Here is a 21,704-nt window from a genome sequence, read left to right on the forward strand (position 1 = left end):
TTGCCTGGTCCTGCTCCCCAGCCCGCAGAGGGGACACTGAGGCCCACGGGAGGCGGGCCCCCTCCTCACCCGCGTCTCCACACAGACACCATGGCCGAGCCCCTGAAGGAGGAAGACGGCGAGGACGGCTCTGCGGAGCCCCCCGGGCCCGCGAAGGCCGAACCCGCCCACACTGCTGCCTCTGTAGCGGCCAAGAACCTGGCACTGCTTAAAGCCCGCTCCTTCGATGTGACCTTTGACGTGGGCGACGAGTACGAGATCATCGAGACTATAGGCAACGGGGCCTACGGAGTGGTGTCCTCCGCTCGCCGCCGCCTCACCGGTGAGCTTCCTGAGCCGTCGACCCCAGACGTGGCCGCGTTGCAGGGAGTGGGAAGCCGGCCGGTCTCAGACAGCCGGGAAAGAAAGCGGGGCGCGAGTTCTGGCTCCAATCAACACACACTGATCGGGGCCCTCCGCGTGCCAGCCTCCGGGGAGGCTCGATTCTCCGAAACCCTGGCCCGGTGGTTTTGCCATCCTGCCCACCTACTGCCTCCTTAGAAAAATGACAGTCCCAGTTAGACCAGAATGGAGAGCCAGTCCTTTGTGTCCAAAAGAGAAATGTGTTCTGGAGCCAGACAGTGGCACAAGGAACCGGTGGTGGGATGGGTCAGGTCTGAGAGGGAGAGGGTGTAGGCACCAGAGGCTGGACTCCACCACTGGGCAGCCGCGCAGCCTCCAACAAGTTTCTAAGCCACGTTGACCTATTGGGACCTGCCCCGTAGGGAAGTTGTGAAGGTAACGTTTAATAATGCAGGTAACCTGCTTAGCACAGGGCTCGGAACATGGTATGTACCCAGTACTTGGTAGCTGTTGTTCATTTGTATCCTAAAAGGGAGGTGTTGATAGGGGCTGGGTTCGACTCTGCAGTTTCTCCAAGGTACCCTCTGGTATGTCCGTGTTCCCTGTTCCTCAGGCCAGCAGGTGGCCATCAAGAAGATCCCTAATGCTTTCGATGTGGTGACCAATGCCAAGCGGACCCTCAGGGAGCTGAAGATCCTCAAACACTTCAAGCATGACAACATCATCGCCATCAAGGACATCCTGAGGCCCACTGTGCCCTACGGTGAATTCAAATCTGTGTAAGAATCGGGATGGGAGAGGGAGCCAGACTTGGGACCTTTTCTGAAGGCTGCAGCCATATGGCTGAAGTTCCGGAAAGGCCGCTGAACCTAATGTGAAGCAGGCTGGGAAAATTCCCGCAGTTCTAGGACCATTCCCCTTTAGAGTGTTGCCAGGGACAATTTATTCCTTAAGAAGAGTACAGATGATTTTTTAATTTTGTAGAATCATAGTGTATAGGATGGCAAATGTAGGACATTCCTACCGTGACCACACCCTCCTATTCCCATAGCTGACTTCACTAATCAATCACAGAACACTTCCCTACAGACAGTGGACAAGCCTGGTCAGTTTTCATCATAGTTCTTCAAGCTGCCACTACCAAACAATGGAGATAGCCCCAAAAGGAAACCTATTGGCCAGCCCTGGTGTAGTCCGACCCCATCTTTTATCTGATGGGGAAACTAGGTCTGGAGACAAAAGTGATTTAACCAAGTTCATGGAAAAGTCGTAGAGAATCTAAAACATGATGCTCTTCCTCCATACCATGCCGTCAGCCCCTACGGGGTCCCAGGGTAAGGCTGTTACCTGTCTGGAATCGGAAGGGTGTGGTGAGGATGGGGCTTGTCCCTGGAGTGTAGTCAGTCCAACCCATGCTTCTCTCCCTTCCTTCCCCTTCCAGCTACGTGGTCCTGGACCTGATGGAGAGCGACCTGCACCAGATCATCCACTCCTCACAGCCCCTCACGCTGGAACACGTGCGGTACTTCCTGTACCAACTGCTGCGGGGCCTGAAGTACATGCACTCGGCTCAGGTCATCCACCGTGACCTCAAGCCCTCCAACCTATTGGTGAATGAGAACTGTGAGCTCAAGATTGGTGACTTTGGTATGGCTCGTGGCCTGTGCACCTCGCCCGCTGAACATCAGTACTTCATGACTGAGTATGTGGCCACCCGCTGGTACCGTGCCCCCGAGCTCATGCTCTCTTTGCATGAGTACACACAGGCTATTGACCTCTGGTCTGTGGGCTGCATCTTTGGTGAGATGCTAGCCCGGCGCCAGCTCTTCCCAGGCAAAAACTACGTACACCAGCTACAGCTCATCATGATGGTTCTGGGTACCCCATCACCAGCCGTGATTCAGGCTGTGGGGGCTGAGAGGGTACGGGCCTATATCCAGAGCTTGCCACCACGCCAGCCTGTGCCCTGGGAGACAGTGTACCCAGGTGCCGACCGCCAGGCCCTATCACTGCTGGGTCGCATGCTGCGTTTTGAGCCCAGCGCTCGCATCTCAGCAGCTGCTGCCCTTCGCCACCCCTTCCTGGCCAAGTACCATGATCCTGATGATGAGCCTGACTGTGCCCCACCCTTTGACTTTGCCTTTGACCGAGAAGCCCTCACTCGGGAGCGCATTAAGGAGGCCATTGTGGCCGAGATTGAGGACTTCCATGCAAGGCGTGAGGGCATCCGCCAACAGATCCGCTTCCAGCCTTCTCTACAGCCTGTGGCTAGTGAGCCTGGCTGTCCAGATGTTGAGATGCCTAGCCCCTGGGCTCCCAGTGGGGACTGTGCCATGGAGTCTCCCCCGCCAGCCCCGCCAGCGTGCCCTCGCCCTGCACCTGACACCATTGATCTGACCCTGCAGCCACCCGCAGCAGCCAATGAGCCTGCCCCACCGAAGAAAGAGGGCGCCATCTCAGACAACACTAAGGCTGCCCTCAAAGCTGCGCTGCTCAAGTCCTTGCGGAGCCGGCTCAGAGGTGCCTTATGGGTAGGTTGGGTGGGCAGAGGGGAAACGTGGACTTGGACAAGGCTTCAGGCTTTTACCTTCTTCCTTGCCCAACTTCCCCGCAGATGGCCCCAGCGCACCCCTGGAGGCTCCTGAGCCTCGGAAGCCAGTGACAGCCCAGGAGCGCCAGCGGGAGCGGGAGGAGAAGCGGCGGCGGCGGCAAGAGCGAGCCAAGGAGCGGGAGAAACGACGGCAGGAGCGAGAGCGAAAGGAACGGGGGGCTGGAGCCCCTGGGGGCCCCTCCACTGACCCCCTGGCTGGACTAGTACTCAGTGACAATGACCGAAGCCTGTTGGAACGCTGGACTCGAATGGCCCGGCCCCCAGCCCCAGCCCCAGCCCCAGCCCCCACCTCTGTGCCAACCCCTGCCCCAGCACCAACACCAACCCCAGCCCAGCCTACCAGCCCTCCCTCTGGCCCGGTAGCCCTGTCCACTGGCTCCCAACCACAACCTGCAGGCTCCACTTCCGGCCCTGTTCCCCAGCCTGCCTGCCCACCCCCTGGCCCTGCATCCCACCCCACTGGCCCTCCTAGACCTATCCCTGTCCCTGCATCACTCCAGGTTGTCACTTCTACCAGCCTCCTGGCTCCCCAGTCACTTGTGCCGCCCCCTGGGTTGCCAGGCTCCAGCACCCCAGGAGTTTTGCCTTACTTCCCATCTGGCCTGCCACCTCCAGATGTAGGGGCAGCCCCTCAGTCTTCCATGTCAGAGTCACCTGATGTCAACCTCGTGACCCAGCAGCTATCTAAGTCACAGGTGAGAGGGAGGCCCAGGCATTGAGACACCTAGATCTGGGCCAAAGGAAAATGGGTTCAGGAAGTGGTCCTTATTCCACAAAAACTGAGCAGCAGATGGGGCTTTATCCCTGAATATGTCTTCTGGCTCACAGAAGGAGCATAATGCCAGTGAAAATGTTTTTAGGAGACAAGTTAGATATGGCCTGGAAAGTGCCTGGCCGGGAGATGGGCTGAGACTGGTGTTAGCACTCCTCGGTATCCAGGCAGAACAGTCAGCAGCACTGGGACAGGGTGCCCTGCAGACTCAGTCTGCCTGCATTGTAACCTATCATTCCTTGCAGGTGGAGGACCCCCTGCCCCCTGTGTTCTCAGGCACACCAAAGGGCAGTGGGGCTGGCTACGGAGTTGGCTTTGACCTGGAGGAATTTTTAAACCAGTCTTTCGACATGGGCTTGGCTGACGGGCCACAGGATGGGTAAGGTGGCTGGACTGAGCTCCTAGAATGGAGCTGTGGGGAGAGGTTCCTGGTGCAGGAGGCCTGCACCTGTGGGATGGGTGTGGCTCCAGCCTAGGCTAATAGCACCACTCCCATCCCTTCCCCTGCAGCCAGGCAGATTCAGCCTCACTCTCAGCCTCCCTGCTTGCTGACTGGCTTGAAGGCCATGGTATGAACCCTGCCGATATTGAGTCCCTGCAGCGTGAGATCCAGATGGACTCCCCAATGCTACTGGCTGACCTGCCTGACCTCCAGGACCCCTGAGGCCCACAGCCTGTGCCTTGCTGCTACAGTGGACCTAGTTCCAGGATCCGTGGGAGCATTCTCAGAGGCTTTAGCCTTGGACCCAGCAGGTGAGGCTCAGCTTGGGTTATTCTGCAGGTTCATCTCAGACCCACCTTTCAGCCTTAAGCAGCCACCTGAGCCATCACCGAGCCATGACAGGATCGGGAGATCCCGACTTCCCCTGAACAATCCTTTTCAGTATTATATTTTTATTATTATTATTATGTTATTACACTGTCTTTTTGCCGTCAAAATGAGGCCTGTGAAATACAAGGTTCCCTTCTGCGCCTGACTCCAGGTGTAATTTTTGGAGTTTAGGGTAAGACACCGTCAGTAGGGGAGCAAGGAGGAGCCAGGTGCCTACATTTTGGGGCTAAGCAAATATGTTTGTGTGCACGCAGCCAGTTCATTCAGGTTCTGAAGGTTTATTGAGCCCTTCAGTCCCTACCGACTCCCAGCCCTGCAGAGATTGTCCTCTGCCTACTCATGTTGCTAAACCTCAACCCCCAGAGGGTGTGGGGAAGGCCTCATATGCATGCCTACCTTGGCTGTGACTGTTTAAGGGTGGTATGCAGTAGCTGTGGCCTTGGCACAGAGCTTCGGGGCCTGGGATGGGCCATCAGGGGAAGCTGAGTATGATAGTGAGGTGGGCTGGGGGTCCACGGTGCTCACCACAGGGGAGTAAGTTGGTGGGAGGGAGGCTGAAGATGGGACATGGTTTAAGGGCAGCCAGAGGACTGCTGGGCTGTGGCCTGGAATGCACTGTGGGCCCTGTTCACTCTGCACCGCTCACCTAGCACACTGTGGTGGCCCAGACGGGTCCACAGTGAGGAAGAAGGGCAAGACGGAACACCAAGGCCTGCAGCTGGGAGGGCGGCTCCTGGCTGTCAGCTGTTGAAACAGGGTGGAGGCAACTCCGTGTCGTGGAGCCCATCCAGGTCCAGGCTAGAACCATGTGCCGCTCCAAAAAGGCCTGGGGAGCTGCTGGCAGCATAACTTCAGGTGCAGGGGAGCTGGAGCTGGCTGAGGAATGGACGCCCTGGGTGTGTGACAGGGATAAGGCATGGCTGAGAGCTACAAGGTCCCCTGTAAGGAGTTGGTGCTTGGGAAGCAGCAGAAGCATGCATCAGGAGCAACAGAGGGAGCACTCGTGGAGACCATGGGTGTACAGGGGAGGGGTCCAGCCCCTCAGGCCCGGCGGATTTTCATCTCGGTGCGCTTGAGAGAGTAGTAGAAGCCTTTCCACTGGGCCCAGTTGATGCCATTGGCATAAGACAGGTGGGAGCCACCTAGGTAGAAGCCATTGAGGTTGGCAAAGTGGCAGCTGCGGAACCAGAAGGCTCCTGAGGAGAGAGCTGCACAGTTCTGCACAAAGAGGTCCTGGTCCCGGTCAAAGGTAGAGAACTTCTGGCCACTGTGGTAGGACAGGGAGTCACCTGGAAGAGGGGAGAAGGGATGGGACTGCTGAGGAGGGAACTGAGCCCCGAGCCGGCCAGGAGAGGGTGACAGTGACGACTGTGAGAGACGTCACGTGGCAGCCTGGCGGGTTAGGGGCACCCTCCCTGAGCCAGATGTTGGGTAGATGTGCTTCTGCAGTGAAGAGAAACAGCTGTTCCACCAGAGTTGCCTGGAGCAGGGCCAGGATGCCGGCTCCCCAGGGCTGAGGCCCAAGCTGGTTTGAGCTGGTTTGGAGCCAGCTGTGGCCCTTCCAGAGGGTTTGAAGGAGGGGCCTTAAGGCGGTTGGGGCTAACTGGGCAGGGCCAGCCCTGCCTTCTTTCCCCTCACAGCCCCTCCTAAAGCTGACGGGAGGAGGGTATACCTGCCCCGCCGTCCTCGAAGCCTGCCACATAGAGGGTGTAGCCGTCCTCCTCTGCGCTGACTGCGTTTGGGGAGATGGAGAAGTCAGCGTACTTGGCATAGGCCGTGTTGTTCTCAAAGTCTTCCAAGTCCACTCGCAGCTCATACTTCTGCTTCAGCGTCAGGAGGTGCATGTTCTGCAGCCCTGGGAAGGAGGGGCAGCTGCTAACAAGGACCTGGCCCTGGGGCAGCCCCTCAGCCCACCTGGTCCCCGACTTACCCAGCCAGTACTCTCCGTCGGCACGGCCGAAGCCCAGCTTGTAGTCATTCCAGCCCCGGAAGAAACTCACTGAGCCATTGAATCTCTTCTGGAAAACCTGGAGCAGAGAAGATGAGACTGGACCATCAAGGGTCCAGTGGGTTGGGTTCTGATTCTGCCCTGCCCACCTCAAGCATGGACCCTGTGATGCTGTGGCCAGTTTGTTAAAGGACTGAGTTGCGGGGGTGGGTAGTGGGAATGGGGTTGCTAAAATAAGGTCCACATTGGCACTGGGCCCCAGTGGAGCAGCTGCCAACACCCACCTGGGCTCCTCATACCCGGTTTTGTTATAGAGGCAGGAAAGGCTAACAGGAGAGTGTTCTGGAGTTCGAGTGCCTAGCTGTGGAGCCTGGGCAAGTTACTTCACCTGTCTGGGCTTTAGTTCTCACTAAATGCACTGTGGTAGGACAGGGAGTCACCTGCTTCCCAGGATTATTGTGAGGGTTATATGCATTAACCTACCTCGGCTGGGCTCGATGGTTCACACCTGTTATCCCAGCACTTTGGGAGGCTGAGGCAGATGGATCACCTGAGGTCAGGAGTTCAAGGCCAGTGTGGCCAACATGGTGAAACCCATCTCTACTAAAAATACAAAAATTAGCTGGGCGTGGTGGTGCATGCCTGTAGTCCCAGCTACTTGGGAGGCTGAGGCAGGAGAATTGTTTGATCCCAGGAGGCAGAGGTGGCAGCAGTGAGCTGAGATCGAGCCACTGCACTCAAGCCTGGGCAACAGAGCGAGACTTCATCTCAAACAAACAAAAACAATAAAACTGCCTCAGGCACTTAGAATTAAGTCTTGGCAGCTGCTTAGAAGCTGTGCTGTGGGTACAATTATCCCCATTTTAAAGACGAAGAAACTGAGGTTCACAGAGGTGAAGCCCAGGGTCACAGGGCTGGGATTAGAACGAGCTCTGACTTCTGTTCCCTCCTCCCACTCACCGTCCACTTCCCGCCCTCAGTGGTCATGTCACAGAAGACGGGCACAGGCACGCTGGGGCCCGAGGGGTAGATGAGGTACACGCCATCTGACCGGTAGCCCTGGGCATAGATGTCATCACAGTCCAGGGGTTGCTGGAAGCAAGACCTCTCCAGAGCTGGGGGTGGGGACATGGGGAGAGTGGGACTAAGGCATCATTGACACCTCAACACCCCAAGGTTTGCCTCAGTCCCTGGGGCTGGGGGACTTTGTCACAAGGAGTTACGGAAGATTTCTTCAAGGGGGATGAACAATGCTCATGTCATCCATCTGCCCCATTTTGTGAAGGAGGAATCTGAGTCCTGCAGAGCTGGGGCTCAGGCCTGATAGTCTGTTCTGACAGTCCAGCTTCTCACCCAACCTGTGGGTCAGGCTACATCTCTGAATGTGGGGCTGCTTACCATCTCCGCGGATCCCGGAGACCTGGGGGGCACACGGGGATGTGGAGAGAAGCAGCAGCAGCGGCAGGGCCAGGAGGGCCTGGCAATGGGCACATGGTCAGCACAGCTCCTTCCCAGCCCCACAGACCCCCTGTTCTCTGCATTTGCCCCTGCCGTGCGCGCCCATGCTGCCCTTGCCTGAATCCCTCTCCTGCCCTTTGGCCCCTCTTTCCCCTCCCAAGTAATCCCACTCTCTGGGATCGGCTATATACCCTCACAGCTTACGAGTTTCAAGAGAACTCCTTGTGCCTTCATAGTCCCCTCTGCCCAAGGGCCTCTGTAACGGGCTCAATCCTCCAATGCTATTGAGTCCCCCGACCACGGGCCCCGTACCTTCATGCTGTCAGTTCTGCTCAGAGTGGCTGGGTGTCTGCAGCCCTAGACTGCAACCGCCCAGAGTTATGTGCTGGGCCCTCGCCAGCCGCCGCAGCCCCGCCCCCCTTCCCGTAGCTGCAGAACCCCCCTCTCCCCACCCTAGACAACCAGCATCAGCTTACACTATCAGGGGGCTGGGAGGTGGAGCCGGAGCCAGGGGACCACCTGTGTCTCATTAAGCCTGTCGGGCAAGGCACTGCAGACGTTAACTCCCTGCTGGCTCCGCTGTTCCCTGGATCCCACTCCACCACCCGCCCAGCTGGACCTGTGGCCCCCCCTGGCACCCCCAGGCAGCCCCAGCCTGCCCCCTGCTTTCTGATCGGCCCCCCTGCAGATGTCTGTTTATTCTCTCTCCATCCTTCCCTGGCCTGTGTTTCATCAGCCATTGAGGGGGAGGGCTGAGGGAGAGTGGGGATGTCATATGCCTGGCCTCTGAGGAGGGGAGGCCTGCTCTGGGGGAGCAGAAGGCTGAGGGGACAGCTTCAGAGCTCCCGACGTGGGAGCCTGGCTGGGGTTGGTGGGGGGACAGAGGCAGCAGTCTCCTGGCAGGCCTGGGACATTTCTGAGCCATGAGCACAAGACTGCTGGCGTCCAACTGCTCTGTCTGCCCTAGCTCAAGACAGGGCCCCTTTCCAGCCCCGCTTCACAGCCTGCCCCCCCTCACTCTGGCCATCTCAGGCCTGCTCTTTTCCCCTCCCACAGTTCCCTGGCCCATCTGTCTGGCTCACATACACCATGTATGGGACCTCTTTTGCTTCTCCTCACTCCACCCCTCCTTCCTTCTTTCCAACCCTTCACTTTGGCTCCCATACCTCCTAGACCGTACTTCATCTGAATCTGCCTGCTTCTGGGCTCTCTCCTCCCATCCTTGGCACACCACCAGGAGAGTTGTTCTAGATGGCCTCTCCGATTATGTCACCCTGCTGAAGACTCATGGCTCCCTGTTGTCTCAGGGCTGAGGCTAGGTTTTTCACCTTGGACATGAAAGGAATTTCAAGTCTGTCTCTGGTCTACCTTGAGGACCTTGTCCCTTACTGCTGTGACTCACAAACTACAGTGCAGCCGCTCCAGACTTCTCACCCACTCCTTTGTGCTGTTCCGTGGTGCCCACTGGTCTGCCTCCTTTTCTTGGCCGTAAGGACCAGGGAGCAGGGTCTGTCTCATTTCTGCATGCTTAGTGCCCATCACAGAGCCTGGCACAGAGTAGGCTTGATATGTACATGCACAGTTACTCGTGTATCTATATCTATAAATAGGTATTAGCGTTGGGGCCTTGCTCTGTTGCCCAGGTGCAATCATAGCTCACTGCTCCTAGTCTCAAGCTCCTGGGCTCAAGTGATCTCCCACCTCGGCCTCCTGAGAAGCTAGGACTACAGGTATGCCACCATACCCGGCTAATTTTTAAATTTTTTGTAGAGATGGGGCATCTCCCTACGTTGCCCAGGCTGATGTTGAACTGGCCTCAAGTGACCCTCCCACCTTCATCTCCCAAGTAGCTGGGTCTACAGAGCCACGACACTGGGCTCACAAATAACTTTTGAGTGGTGTGTGCTAGAGGTTATGCTGGCTGCTGAGTATCCACAAGAAGTGGCAAGCACAGGTTTTGGACAGTGAATTGTAAATGTAATGTGTGTTACAAAAAGATGTTTGTTGAATGGATGAACAGATGAAATATTCAAAGGCACAGGGATGAGGCAGCTCTGGCTTAGTTCCCATCTGTCTCCACTCCTGAGTCAATAGATAAGCTCCTTGGAGAAGCCCCAGCTGGCCTCCTTGACTTGGTTCTGTGATTGCCTCTGTTCATAGTTGTGTCTTGTGCCAGGCTGCCTCAGTTCAAATCTAGGTCCTGTTGCCTGTTAGCTGGGTGACCTTGCACAAGTTACCTAATCTCTCTGCCTTGGTTTCCTCCTCTGTAAAATGAGGATAGTCATAATATCTACTTCATAGGGGTGTGGTAAGGATTAAGTAATCAAGTTCCTAGAGCAGTGGCCACAATTGGCAACTATTTAGTAAATATTAGCTATCATCATCATCATCGTAAACATCATGATTCTCCTATGAATGGGTTGTCTTTGACACAGCTTGTATCCCTCCCTGCCTGTGGAGGAGACAGTTGGCTGGCCCTCAATACTCATTCTTCCCTTAGTCCTCAGTAGTAAGATCCTGATTTTTATCTGAGCTCATTGTCCAGCCCTCTTGTAGCTAGGTGAGATCACACATCTGAATTTTGGCCAATAAGATGCCAACAGTTGTGTTGTAAAGGTAGGTGGCTTGTCCTTCTTCATCACGCTCTCTGTCCTGTGGGATGTGATGGCAGGAGCTGCAGCTGCCACCTTAGACAGTGGGGATGAGGTCTCATCAGGATGACAGAGGAGGACAGTTGGACACCTTTCATTTGCCTCCTACTTTTCTCTGTACTGCCCTGGGCCCCGGGCAAAGCCTCCCATGACTTTGTGGAGTGGGTTCAAAACCAGCCCTGGACTGCCCTCTGCTATGCCTTTTGTTACACAGGAGAGAAAGAGACTTCTATGTACTTTAAATTTCTTTTTTTTTTTTTTCCTGTTACAGCTGAATCTAATTCTGATCTCTTCTTTCAGCAAATGCCAGCTAATTTTAACACGAGTCTATAAAAAGGAATATAATGAAAAAATCAGTCATCGAAACAAATAATAAAATGTATCCAAAGTCAAGTATTGAAGACTTCTGGAGAATACCACTAATGAACAAACATAGAAACTCTCCTCCCCCTAAAAAAGAGAGAATGAGAAAATGAAGATATGAGGTATCAATTACATTTTGTCAACTAGTTTTTACTTTAAAAATTTAGTAATGTGGGTGGTTGCAGCAAAGCAGGCACTCTGTTCATCAGATGTGGCTGGAAATTAGTTTAACTTTTGTGGGAAAGAAATTTGGCAATAACATACCCAGAGTCAGTAATCCTTCAAAGATGTTGTCTAGAGGAAATACTCTGACATGTTGAAGAGGCTACAGATAGAGCTGGGGGACGTTACTTGTTGGCTGCCCAGCATGGGAAACCTCTTCCCACATTTGGGGTGTTCCTTTCCTAACTAGAATGCTGGGTGTTCACATTTCCAGGCTCCCTTGCAGTTTGATTGAAGGCACATGGCTTTGGTTTAGCTGATGAAATGCACGGTCCCGGGCTTCATTTCGGGAGAAAGTGATTTGAGAAGCAGGAGCAGGAAGAATTCATTCCTGGGGTGATGGTGAGCCCAGTGCTGTATGGGTCCTAGTGTCTCTGGGTGGTTAGTGGTGGCTTGGCAAGCACAGTGCTGAGTGACACTGGCTTAGGCTCGGGCTGCAAAGCCCTGAGCTTGGTTCTCAGCCCTCCCAGTGATCAGTCTGCTCTGCCTGTCAACGTTTTTGAAAGAGACCCTAACTCACATGCACGAAGATGTTTGTGTCTGGATTCTGTCATGGCCGACAACAGACACAGACTTTGACTTTGTTGGGAGGCTTTGCTGGGAGTCTAGACTGGGGGTGGGTGGGAGCTGAGCTGCCCTGGGCAGGCCCTTGGTGGGCGTCCTGTGGTGGGACAGTGCCAGGGCAATGCTGATCAGTGAACAGGGCTATGGTTTTGTCTGTCTGCCAGATTCCAGGAGTGGGGAGGACCCATCCCACTGGACTTGCTTGGATTGTTTTGCCTATCCCTTGGCAAGAGGGGGCAGTTAGACACCTTTCCTTTGCCTCCCCACTTTTCTCTGTACTGCCCTGGGCCCTGGGAGGCCAGCCTTACCCTCTGGTTTCTGATTGGGTCCAGCCAATGAGGAGCTTAGCAGGATTCAGCGGGAAGGAGAATGAAGTTGGAGTATTCATTTCCCTCCTTGTAGGGTCCCCAGAGGCTGGCTTTGTTCCTCAGCCAGCAGTCTCAAGTCCTGTCAGGCAGCCATCTCCATACAGCCTCTGACTCACTGTGGGCAACTCCTTCCTCCTTCTGCCCCTTCAGGTCTAGGGGTGTGGACAGCCCTGGTATTACCAGCCCAGAGATAGGGGCCATCTCCTGCTCACACCTCAACAAATAGTCCTTTTATTAAATGCTACTCTAATTGTCCTAATCTGAGTGTTACTTGATGGAAACTGGACTGATGCAGCGAGAGAGGCATCCCTGACTATAATACAGAAAACAAGTGTGAGATTGGGGGTGGGGGGGTGGTCGCTGCGGGTGTCCAGAAATTCTCCACTAAATACCCTCTATCTTGTTCATTGTAACATATGCTGTAATACTGTAGGACATTTGCTCAAGTTGGTGTGGCTCCTGCCCCTGGGTTAGGCCTGTGTTGCTTGTTCTCCGCATTCTCTGATCCACCCTCACCCTCCTCTGATCCTGGGAGCTGCCTTGTAGGGAAGGGATTGCTGGGTTTCCATGGCCCCTGGCTTCCAGCTGGGTTTGGCTAATGGGAGACACCAGCAGGAGATGGTAGAGGAGAGAGGTTGAAGTATTTCTTCCTGGCTCCTGTCCTGATGGGCACTGCGGTTTTGGCCATACTGCAACCCCTGTCCCCCACTGCCACCCTGCTGATGACATCACCTGCTATAATCTCCTTCACTGACTCCAGTAACCCTGTTTCCTCCCCTTTCCCCTCAGGCTGGGATGATGAGGGCTGTCATCCTCGCTAGTCCCAGGATGTCTCAATGCCCTGTGTTGCTTTCCTTAATGTTTACAACCAAGTAAATAGTCCCTTCATTAAATTCTCTGAAGAAACAAAACAAAAAAAAAACCCAAAACAGCTGAGTTCACCCTTTGTTTCCTGAGAGAATGCTGGCTGGACTCAAGGTCTCACTTTGGTTTCCTCTAAAAGCAGCAGCCTGTGCAATGGAGCATTTTCTGTTGTTTCAGATGTCAGCTAAGGACAAGACCCCTATTCTGTCTGCAGGTGCAGACACCTCCCTGTGTATCTTGCTGGCGGGCAGCTAGACTGCCCCTTTATCCACCCTCCTGTATCCCAAGCTAGAAAAGCCTGAGGTCAGTTTCTGAAGGAAACTCATCAAAGCAGAGAGCACCTAGAGTGGAGAGAGATGGTGGGTCTCCCCAACCCAGGCCAAGTGAAGGGGCTCCAAGAGAGAGGGGCTGTCTGCCCAAAGGAAAGACTGGCCGAGCTGCCGAAATCCAGAGGCCCTTTCCAAGAGGCAGCAAAGTGAGAATGACTATTTGGAAGACTGGAGTGAAGCCTGGGGCTGCCCGAGGTGGAGGGAAGAGAGGAGGCAGAGGCCCTCACAGTCATCGTTTGGCAGGACACGGATGTGGTGTTCCGAGTGGGTGCTGTGGAATATGAGGTCAGATTGGAATCAGGCCCATCCTTGTAACCTCATTTTACCTTAACTACCTCTTTAAAGGCTGTATCTCCAAATATAGTCGCATTCCGAGGTACTGGGTGGTACAGCTTCAGTGTGAACGTGGAGGGACACGATTTATCCCGTAACAAGCATCTTCGAAGCAGCAGGCACTCTTCAACCCTTTATAGGCAACTGTGCACAAGACGGAATCTCCAGCCCTCCTGGAGCTACAGAAGAGAAAGAAAAGTGCATTGAAATGATGATAAGTACTATGAAAAGTGAACCGGGAAGGCAGCAGGAGTGGGGACGAAGTTTGGAATAGGGCACTTCCGGAAGGCCTTAGTGTGGAGATGGTAATGGCAAACTCTGGGTCCATGGGCAGACACAGACGTTTTGTGGTGGGAAACACTCTATCTTATTTCTCTAACATGGGTGAAGGTAGGAGGGATTTGGTGTCTCTCCCCACCTTTTTGTAGTTTGGGAAAAGATCAGCTGATGGAACTCAGGGTGTGGCTGAGAGAAGAGGCAGATTAGAGATGGGGAGGGTGTTGAATGCAGGCTAAAACATTTCAACTTGATCTCAAGCGCCTTTGGGATTAGGGTATATTGAGATATGTAATTTAAGTTCTTGATTTTATTTTGATGTGTAGATGCTATATAACTGGGGAGGAAACATACGGATTAGAGGTCTTTGCTTTTTGTTTTTAAATAATCAAACGAAAGCATGTGCATAATTGGGGTTAAAGGAGGCCGTATATGGAGAAACAGCAGTCCCTAGCCCTGTGTTGGATGAGTCCTGGGGTTGAGTCTTTTCTCTTTCATTGTGCTGGGTGGAAGTTTGTTTCCCTCAGTTCTGAGAAAATTCTTTTCTATTACTTCTTTGGCTATTTCCTTCCTCCATTTTCTGTTCTCTTTGTGATAATTTTCTTAGTTGGATATTAGATCTCTTGAATTGATCCTATATCAATATATTGCCCTAAAAATCCTCTGTGCTCTGCCAACCATCTCTTCCTCCCCCGGAACCCCTGGCAACTACTGATTTTTTACTGTCTCCATAATTCTGTCTTTTCCAGAATGTCATAAGGCTGGAATCATATGATATGTAGCCTTTTCAGATTGGTTTCTTTCACTTAGTAATATGCATTTAAGGTTCCTCCATGTCTTCTCATGGTGTGATAGCTCACTTCTTTTCAACACTGAATAATATTCAGTTGCCTGGATGTGCCACAGTTTATTTCTCCATTCACTTACTAAAGGACATCTTGGTTACTTCTAAGTTTGGGTGATTATGAATAAAGCTGTTGAAATATCTGTGTGCAGGTTTTGCGTGGATATGCATTTTCAACTCACTTGGGTAAATGCCAAGGAGCGTGACTTCTGGTTCATATGGTAGGAATATGTTTCATTTTGTAAAAAACTGTCAAACTATCTTCCAAAGTGTCTGTACCATTTTGTATTACTACCGGCAATAAATGATTGCTGTTCCATATCCTTGTCAGCATTTAGTACTGTCGTTTTTTATTTTAGCTAGTCTTGTAGGTATGTAATGATGTCTTGTGATTTTAATTTGAATTACTTAATAGTAAATGATGTTAAGCATCTTTTCATGTGCCTGTTTGCCATCTGTATATCTTCTTTAGTGAAAGATCTGCTCATGTCTTTTTGTCTTTTTGCTCATGTTCTTTTTTTTTTTTTGAGACAGGGGCTTGCTCTGTCACCCAAGCTGGGGTGCAGTGGTACAATCTCAGCTCACTGCAGCCTCCACCTCCTAGGTTCAAGTGATCCTCCAACCTCAGCTTCCCAAGTAGATGGTACTAGAGGTGTGCACCACCACACTTGGCGAATTATTGTATTTTTTTTTTAGAGATGTGGTTTTGCCATGTTGCCCAGGCTGGTCTCTAACTCCTGGACTCAAGCAACTCTCCGGCCTCAGCCTCCCAATGTGCTGGGATTACAGGCTTGAGCCACCACAGCCGCTCCCCCAACCCATGTTTTAATTGGACTGTTTACTTTTTTGCTGCTGGAGTTTTGAGAGACCTTTATGTATTCTAGATACTAGCGCATTGTCAGCTGTGTGGTTTGCAAATATTTTCACCCATTCTGTGGCTTGTCTTTTCATCCTCTTTTACACAGCAAACATAAATTTTGATTAAGTTGAATTAATCAACTTTTGTGGATTGTGCTTTTCGTATTATATCTGGCAACCTTTTGCCTAGTCCTAGGTCCCAAAGATATTCTGTCTTTTTCTAAGAGTTTTATAATTTTACCTTTAAGTTGGTGATCCACTTTGAGTTCATATTTATAGAAGTCAAGATTTTTTTTTTCCTCTTCTTTTTGTAGATTCCTTGGGATTTTCTACATAGACAATTAGGTTATCTACAAATAGGGGAAGTTTATTTCATCCTTTCCTATTTGTGTATCTGTTATCTCCTTTTCTGGTCTTTTTGCACTGGCTAGAATTTCTAATCCGGTGTTGAATAAGAGCGGTGAGAGCAGATATCATTGCCTAGTTCGTGATTTTAGTAAGAAAGTATCAAAGGCAAGGTGCGGTGGCTCATGTCTGTAATCCCAACACTTTGGGAGGTCTAGGTGGGAGGATCACTTGAGCCTGGGAAATCGTGGCTGCAGTGAGCTGTGATGGCACCACTGCATTCCAGCCTGGGTGACAGAGTAAGACCCTGTCTCAAAAAAAAAAAAAAAAGAAAAAGAAAAAAGAAAAGAAAGAAAGCAAGCATCCAGTCTTTCACTGGTAGTATAAAGTTACCTGTAGGTATTTTGTAGATGCTCTTTATCAAGTGGAGGAATTTCCTCTGTATTCCTACTTTTCTGACAATTCAGGGGGTGTTGAATTTTTTTCAAATACTTTTCCCACATTGATTGATATGATCATATGGTTTTCTTCTTTAGCCTATTCACTTAGTGGGTTATAATGATTGATTTTCAATTATCAAACTAACCTTTCATTTCTAGAATAAATTACACTTGGTCATAGTGTCGAATTATTTTTATTTTGCTGAATTCTATTTGGTAATATTTTATTAAGAATTTGTACATGTGTTCATGAGGGTATTGGTCTGGTCTGGATATTTATTTTTTTTAATACCATCTTTGGTTTTGATACAGGGTCAATATAGCTTTGTAATGAACTGGGAAGTATCTGCTTCTCTTTCCTTCTGTTTTCTGGAAGATGCTGTATATAACTAGTTTTAATTCTTTTTTTTTTTTTTTTTTTTTTTTTTTTTGCGGCAGGGTCTTACTCTGTCACCCAGACTGGAGTGCAGTGGTATGATCATGGCTCCCTGCAGCCTCAACCTCCTGGGCTCAAGCAATCCTCTGGCCTTGGCTTTCCAAAGTGCTGGGATTACTGAGAATTAACACTGAGCCTGGCCCTGTGTTAATTCTCCTGTAAACGTTTGGTAAAATTCTTCAGGGAAATCATGTAGGCCTGGAGATTTTTTTTTTCCCCCTGAGAAATATTGTGACACATCTTTTTGGCCTCCATGGTTTTTGAAGAGATGTTTCTTATAATTTCAATTGCCTTCCCCCTATAAATAAAGCATTTTTGTCTAGGTGTTTTATGTATTTTTTCTGAGTTTTTGGTTTTCAGAAATTTATAATGTGTTTTGCCATGAATTTTTGGGAGTTATCCTGATTGTGATTTGCTTCTCTTTTTAATCTGTTGTTGGCTTATATCTCTTGTCAAATTTGGGGAGTTTCCAGCTATTACTGATTGGGGTACTTCTTTTTGCCCCACCCTCCTTCTTGCCTCTAAGGACTCCAGTGACAGAAATATTAGACCTTTGCTCTTTTTTTTTTTTTTTTTTTTTTAAGACAGGGTTTTACCATGTTGGTCAGGCTGATCTTGAACTCCCAACCTTGGGTGATCCGCCCGCCTTGGCCTCCAAAGTGCTTGGATTACAGGCGTGAGCCACCACGCCCAGCCCTTAGACCTTTGTTCTATGGTAGTTCCCCAGGTGCATAAATCTGTTCCTATTTTTTCTGGTCTTTTTTCTCTCTTTGTCAGATTAGGTAGTTCTATTGTTTTGCCTTAGAGTTCATGGATTGTCCCCTCTGTTCCCTCCATTCTGCTCTTGAGCCCATCCACTGAGCTCTTATTTTGATTATTATATTTTTTGGTTTTAAAATTTCCATTTGGCTCTTTGTAGCTTCTTCATCTTCTTCCTCCCACCCCCAGGCTTTCTCTGTTTTTGTTTGTTTCAAGTGTGTTTACAGTTGCTCACTGAAGCATTTTGTCAGCTAATTCTGACATCTCTGTCATCTCAGTGATGGCATCTGTCAGTTATCCTTTGTCATTTAGTTTGAGGACGTGCTGGTTCTTGATGTGATGAATACTTTTTGATTGAAACATGGACATTTTGTATTATTTATGAAATGCTGGGTCTTATTTAAACCTGTTTTTTGTTTGTTTGTTTGTTTTGAGACCGAGTCTCACTCTGTCCCGCAGGCTGGAGTGCAGCGGTATGATCTCAGCTCACTGCAACCTCCACCTCCTGGGTTCAAACGATTCTCCTGCCTCAGCCTTCCAAGCAGGTGGGACTACAGGGGCACACCACCATACCTGGCTGATTTTTGTATTTTTATTAGGTTAGCGCAAAAGTAATTGCAGCTTTGTCATTAATGGCAAAAACCACAATTACTTTTGCGTCAACCTAATAGTAGAGATGGACTTTCACCATGTTGCCCAGGCTGGTCTCGAACTCCTGGCCTTAACTGATTCACCCACCTCAACTTCCCGAATTGTTGGGATTACAGGAGTGAGCCACCACACATGGCTTAAACTTGTCTTAGCTGGCCTCCTCTGACACCCCTCTGACTGGGAAAGGGGTGGTGCTTTCTCAGTACTGCCAGGTACAGGCAGAAGTTCAGCTTCCTCACTTTGCTTCCATTCACACTTAAAAGGGAGATTCCCTGTTACTGGTAGACAGGGTGCAAATTTCGGCTCCCTACTTGGTCTCCACCAACACTGTGAGGTCAGGGAGACCACCTGTAATGGCTGGGATGCACATCCTGGCTCCTTACTTGGCCTCTGACACCACCCAGCTGGGGATGTTGGGACCCCTTATTACTGCCTAGTGAGGGAAAGGTCTGGGTTCCCCATGCAGCCTCTGTGGCATGGGTAGGTGGGGCTGTGTGCTTTCCTGTGGTGTTTGGCTGCAGTAGGGTATTTATTGTCTAGGAATTTTCTGTCTTGCCAGTCCACCCTTTTCCTGGTCCTTTGGCTACAGATAGCAGCTCTTGTTGAGATTTCTTTTGTAGTGACTGTTGATGTTTCCAGGTTGCCAGCTTCTCTAGTACCCACTCTGAGATAATGAGACAAAAAGAAAGCCCAAGAGAGTCGCCAGCATCCTCAGTCCTGATTCCCTGGCCCACCTGCCTTCTTTTCTCTGCCTTTCAGAGTCTTCTCATATTTGTCTAGTACGTGATGTCCCAGGTTTTCAGTTGTACTTAGCAGGAAGTACAGGAAAAAATATACCTACTCCATCTTCCCACAAGTGGAAGTTCCTTAAGAAAAATTATGAGGCATAAGTTATATAGAGTGATGTAGACCAGTCTTTACAAACATGTACCTGGGAACTACCACGTGGATTCCTAGCACCACAGCAGGCTTCCTGTGAGGAGGGACATCTTTTTATTTGCATCTTTAAAAAATGGGGCTGGCTGCCAGGTGGATTGGTGGGAGGCAGGGGAGGGAATGATGGCCTGAGTGTTCTGAGACACCATCATCTGTCCCTGCTGGCCACTGTGGGTGGGTGGGGTGGCCTGGGCTCCATGGATCACTTCCAAGTCTGCTCAGGCCTCTGGGCTGACCCCGTCCCTCCTCTTTGGCACTGGGTCATCAGTCAGGGTCAAGCAGTCCAGGGCTGCTCTGATGTGGGTGGGGAGCCTCTGCTCTTTCTGCCATCAGACTCATCGTCAGGAAGCAGAAGCACATTTCAGCCTTTGTACGCCCTCTTTCCTGACCTCTGGGGTCAGCTGTTAATTTCCTGTTGCCTAACCGTACCCCACATTCATTTTGTCAGCAAACATGCTGTATTATGAATTGCTAAGGACATGACTACTGCAGCTGCTTTGTTCTGCCTGGCCCTAGATTGTGATGTTCTGAGGGGGAGAGCAAATGGGGTTAGAGAGAGGAAGAAGAAACACTGTGTGCATGTAAGAGAAAGAGAGACAGCGAGAGACAAATGCTAGAGACTAGATAGGAGATTGGCTTGGCTGCAGGTCACTTGGATAGCCTCAGCTTTCTCATCTGTAAAATGGAGCCAATATTTCCACCTGTAGAGAAATGTGGGAAGGATTGGAAATTCTCTTGTTAGAAGGACTTAGCATATAATAAGAATCCAGTGACATGATCATTACTATCATTGTAATAAACGAATGGAAACTCTAGTTCTTTATTCATTGGACATCTGTCTTCAGGCCTACTGTGGAAAAAGCCTTCTTCTGTAAGAATCTCTTGGTTTTTCCTTTGACAAAGAAAAAGAGGTGAGGCTTTGGGGAGGGGATCTGAGAGCCAAGTTGGGGCAGGGCTGGTGCCTGGGGAGATCTGGGCACAATGAGGTAAGTGGTCCAGACTTGCTTCCAAGGCTGATTAACAGGCTAGCATTGGCCGGGTGTGGTGGCTTACGCCTGTAATCCCAGCACTTTGTGAGGCCCCGATGAGTGGATCACTTGAGGTCAGAAGTTCAAGATCATCCTGGCCAACATGGTAAAATACCGTCTCTACTAAAAATACAAAAATTAGCTGGGTATGGTGGTGTGTGCCTGTAATACCAGCTACTCAGGAGGCTGAGGCAGAAGAATCGCTTGAACCAGGGAGTTGGAGATTGCAGTGAGCCGAGATGGCGCCACTGCACTCCAGCCTGGCGGAAGAGCAAGACTCCCTCTCAAACAAACAAACAAAAAACAGGCTAGCATTTATTGAGCATCTACTGTTCACCACACTTTCTGCACTGACACTCTATGGGAGTAATTATATCTTCAGTTTTACTGCTGAGGAAACTGAGCTTGAGTGAGAGAAGTGACCCTGCCTAGCATATTGGGTGGAACCAGTGTTTGAACCAAGGCCTGTTTCGTGCCAAAGCCTGGGTGCTGCCCAGGACCCACATGACATTGCGAGTCAGGTTGAAGGATGGTGTAGGACAGTGGGCCAGCAGGCTTACATGCAGAGGCCTGGACTGCAGCGGACCTCTGGCTCTATTCAGACTGGCTGGCTGCCTATCAAACAGGTTGCAAGTGACTGCCTCTCACTTTACAGGAGTCTATGGGGCCTGGATCCAGTTGGCTATAGTTTGTAGGGGGCAGTTTACCCCACAGAGGCCAGAGCTGGACACATCTGTCAGCTTCCTGGCTGACTGCCTGGATACTCCAGTCCCAGGGTCCTAACGGGCAGTATGCTAGTTGGAATGGGGGTAGTACAGAGGAGGAGAGGGAGAATTTTCAGATGCTCATCAAGCAGTAGGCACAGTAGAGAAATCAGAGAGTGGAGAGAGAAGCTGAGGGTGAAGAAGGAGGGGCAGGAAGTACCTGGAGACTGGAGCCCCATCTTGTTAACCCTCACAACCCCTGAGGTGGGGATAAACCCTCCTCCTTTTACCCCGCTCCCCACAAGACAGGAATGGAGCCTGGTCTCCATTCTGACTTGGAGGAGGGGAGATTATGCATAATGGCAGGTTGGCTGCCAGCAGCCAGGGACTGCTAGCCAGTGTGGATGTCCAGAAAGGATGCTGCAGGTATCTTCTAACTGGACTCTTGTCACTTCCTCCTCCCCTATTGTCCCCATCAGCTAGTGCCTCTCAACATGTATGTCCTGCTTCAACCCTGCCTCTACAGCCCAGCTTCCTGTCGTCACCCTCCCGCCCGCACCCCGTCCCTTGTGCCCCATGCTTCATAGCTCTGGAGGTAGGCAACCCATATTTGAATTTTGTCTTTCCCACTTTTGTCAATAAATTCAGCAAATGTTTGTTGGGTACCCCAGGCCTGACTGTTTTCACTGTTGAAGCTTTCAAATGAGATACTGATGTGAGGTTTGGGGAAGTAATTCAACTTATTCAAGTCTGTTTTCTCATCGGTAAAA

The 21,704-nt window shown here is 50.9% G+C and overlaps 2 protein-coding genes across 5 annotated transcripts in view; one reads left to right on the forward strand and one right to left on the reverse strand.

The window, feature by feature from the left end:
• Positions 1–21,704, forward strand: part of MAPK7 (mitogen-activated protein kinase 7) — a 33,398-nt gene that overhangs the window by 550 nt on the left and 11,144 nt on the right. For 2 of the 3 annotated variants that reach the window (XM_010339916.3, XM_010339915.3), the window contains exons 2-7: positions 86–322; positions 956–1,121; positions 1,784–2,862; positions 2,957–3,648; positions 3,971–4,104; positions 4,236–4,695. In XM_010339916.3, coding sequence (XP_010338218.2) covers positions 91–322; positions 956–1,121; positions 1,784–2,862; positions 2,957–3,648; positions 3,971–4,104; positions 4,236–4,389 — 2,457 coding nt within the window. In that variant the 5' untranslated portion in view covers positions 86–90 and the 3' untranslated portion in view covers positions 4,390–4,695. Of the gene's footprint in view, positions 1–85; positions 323–955; positions 1,122–1,658; positions 1,677–1,783; positions 2,863–2,956; positions 3,649–3,970; positions 4,105–4,235; positions 4,696–10,914; positions 11,100–11,413; positions 11,542–21,704 lie in introns of those variants that run through there. The other variant, XM_010339914.3, reaches the window with a different exon arrangement.
• On the reverse strand, positions 4,603–8,382 carry MFAP4 (microfibril associated protein 4). 2 transcript variants are annotated; one of them, XM_003929285.4, is made up of 6 exons: positions 8,276–8,382; positions 7,904–7,982; positions 7,466–7,620; positions 6,488–6,584; positions 6,230–6,412; positions 4,603–5,846 (listed from the first exon to the last, which is right to left on the reverse strand). In XM_003929285.4, exons 1-6 carry the CDS (start codon positions 8,279–8,281, stop codon positions 5,599–5,601), a joined length of 768 nt encoding a protein of 255 aa, XP_003929334.1. In that variant the 5' UTR covers positions 8,282–8,382; the 3' UTR covers positions 4,603–5,598. The 2 variants fall into 2 exon arrangements, with proteins under 2 accessions (XP_003929334.1, XP_074244369.1); XM_074388268.1 differs by having other exon boundaries at positions 8,168–8,317.

Source organism: Saimiri boliviensis, chromosome 17 (genome assembly GCF_048565385.1).
Source record: "Saimiri boliviensis isolate mSaiBol1 chromosome 17, mSaiBol1.pri, whole genome shotgun sequence".
NCBI classification, from domain to species: Eukaryota; Metazoa; Chordata; class Mammalia; order Primates; family Cebidae; genus Saimiri; species Saimiri boliviensis.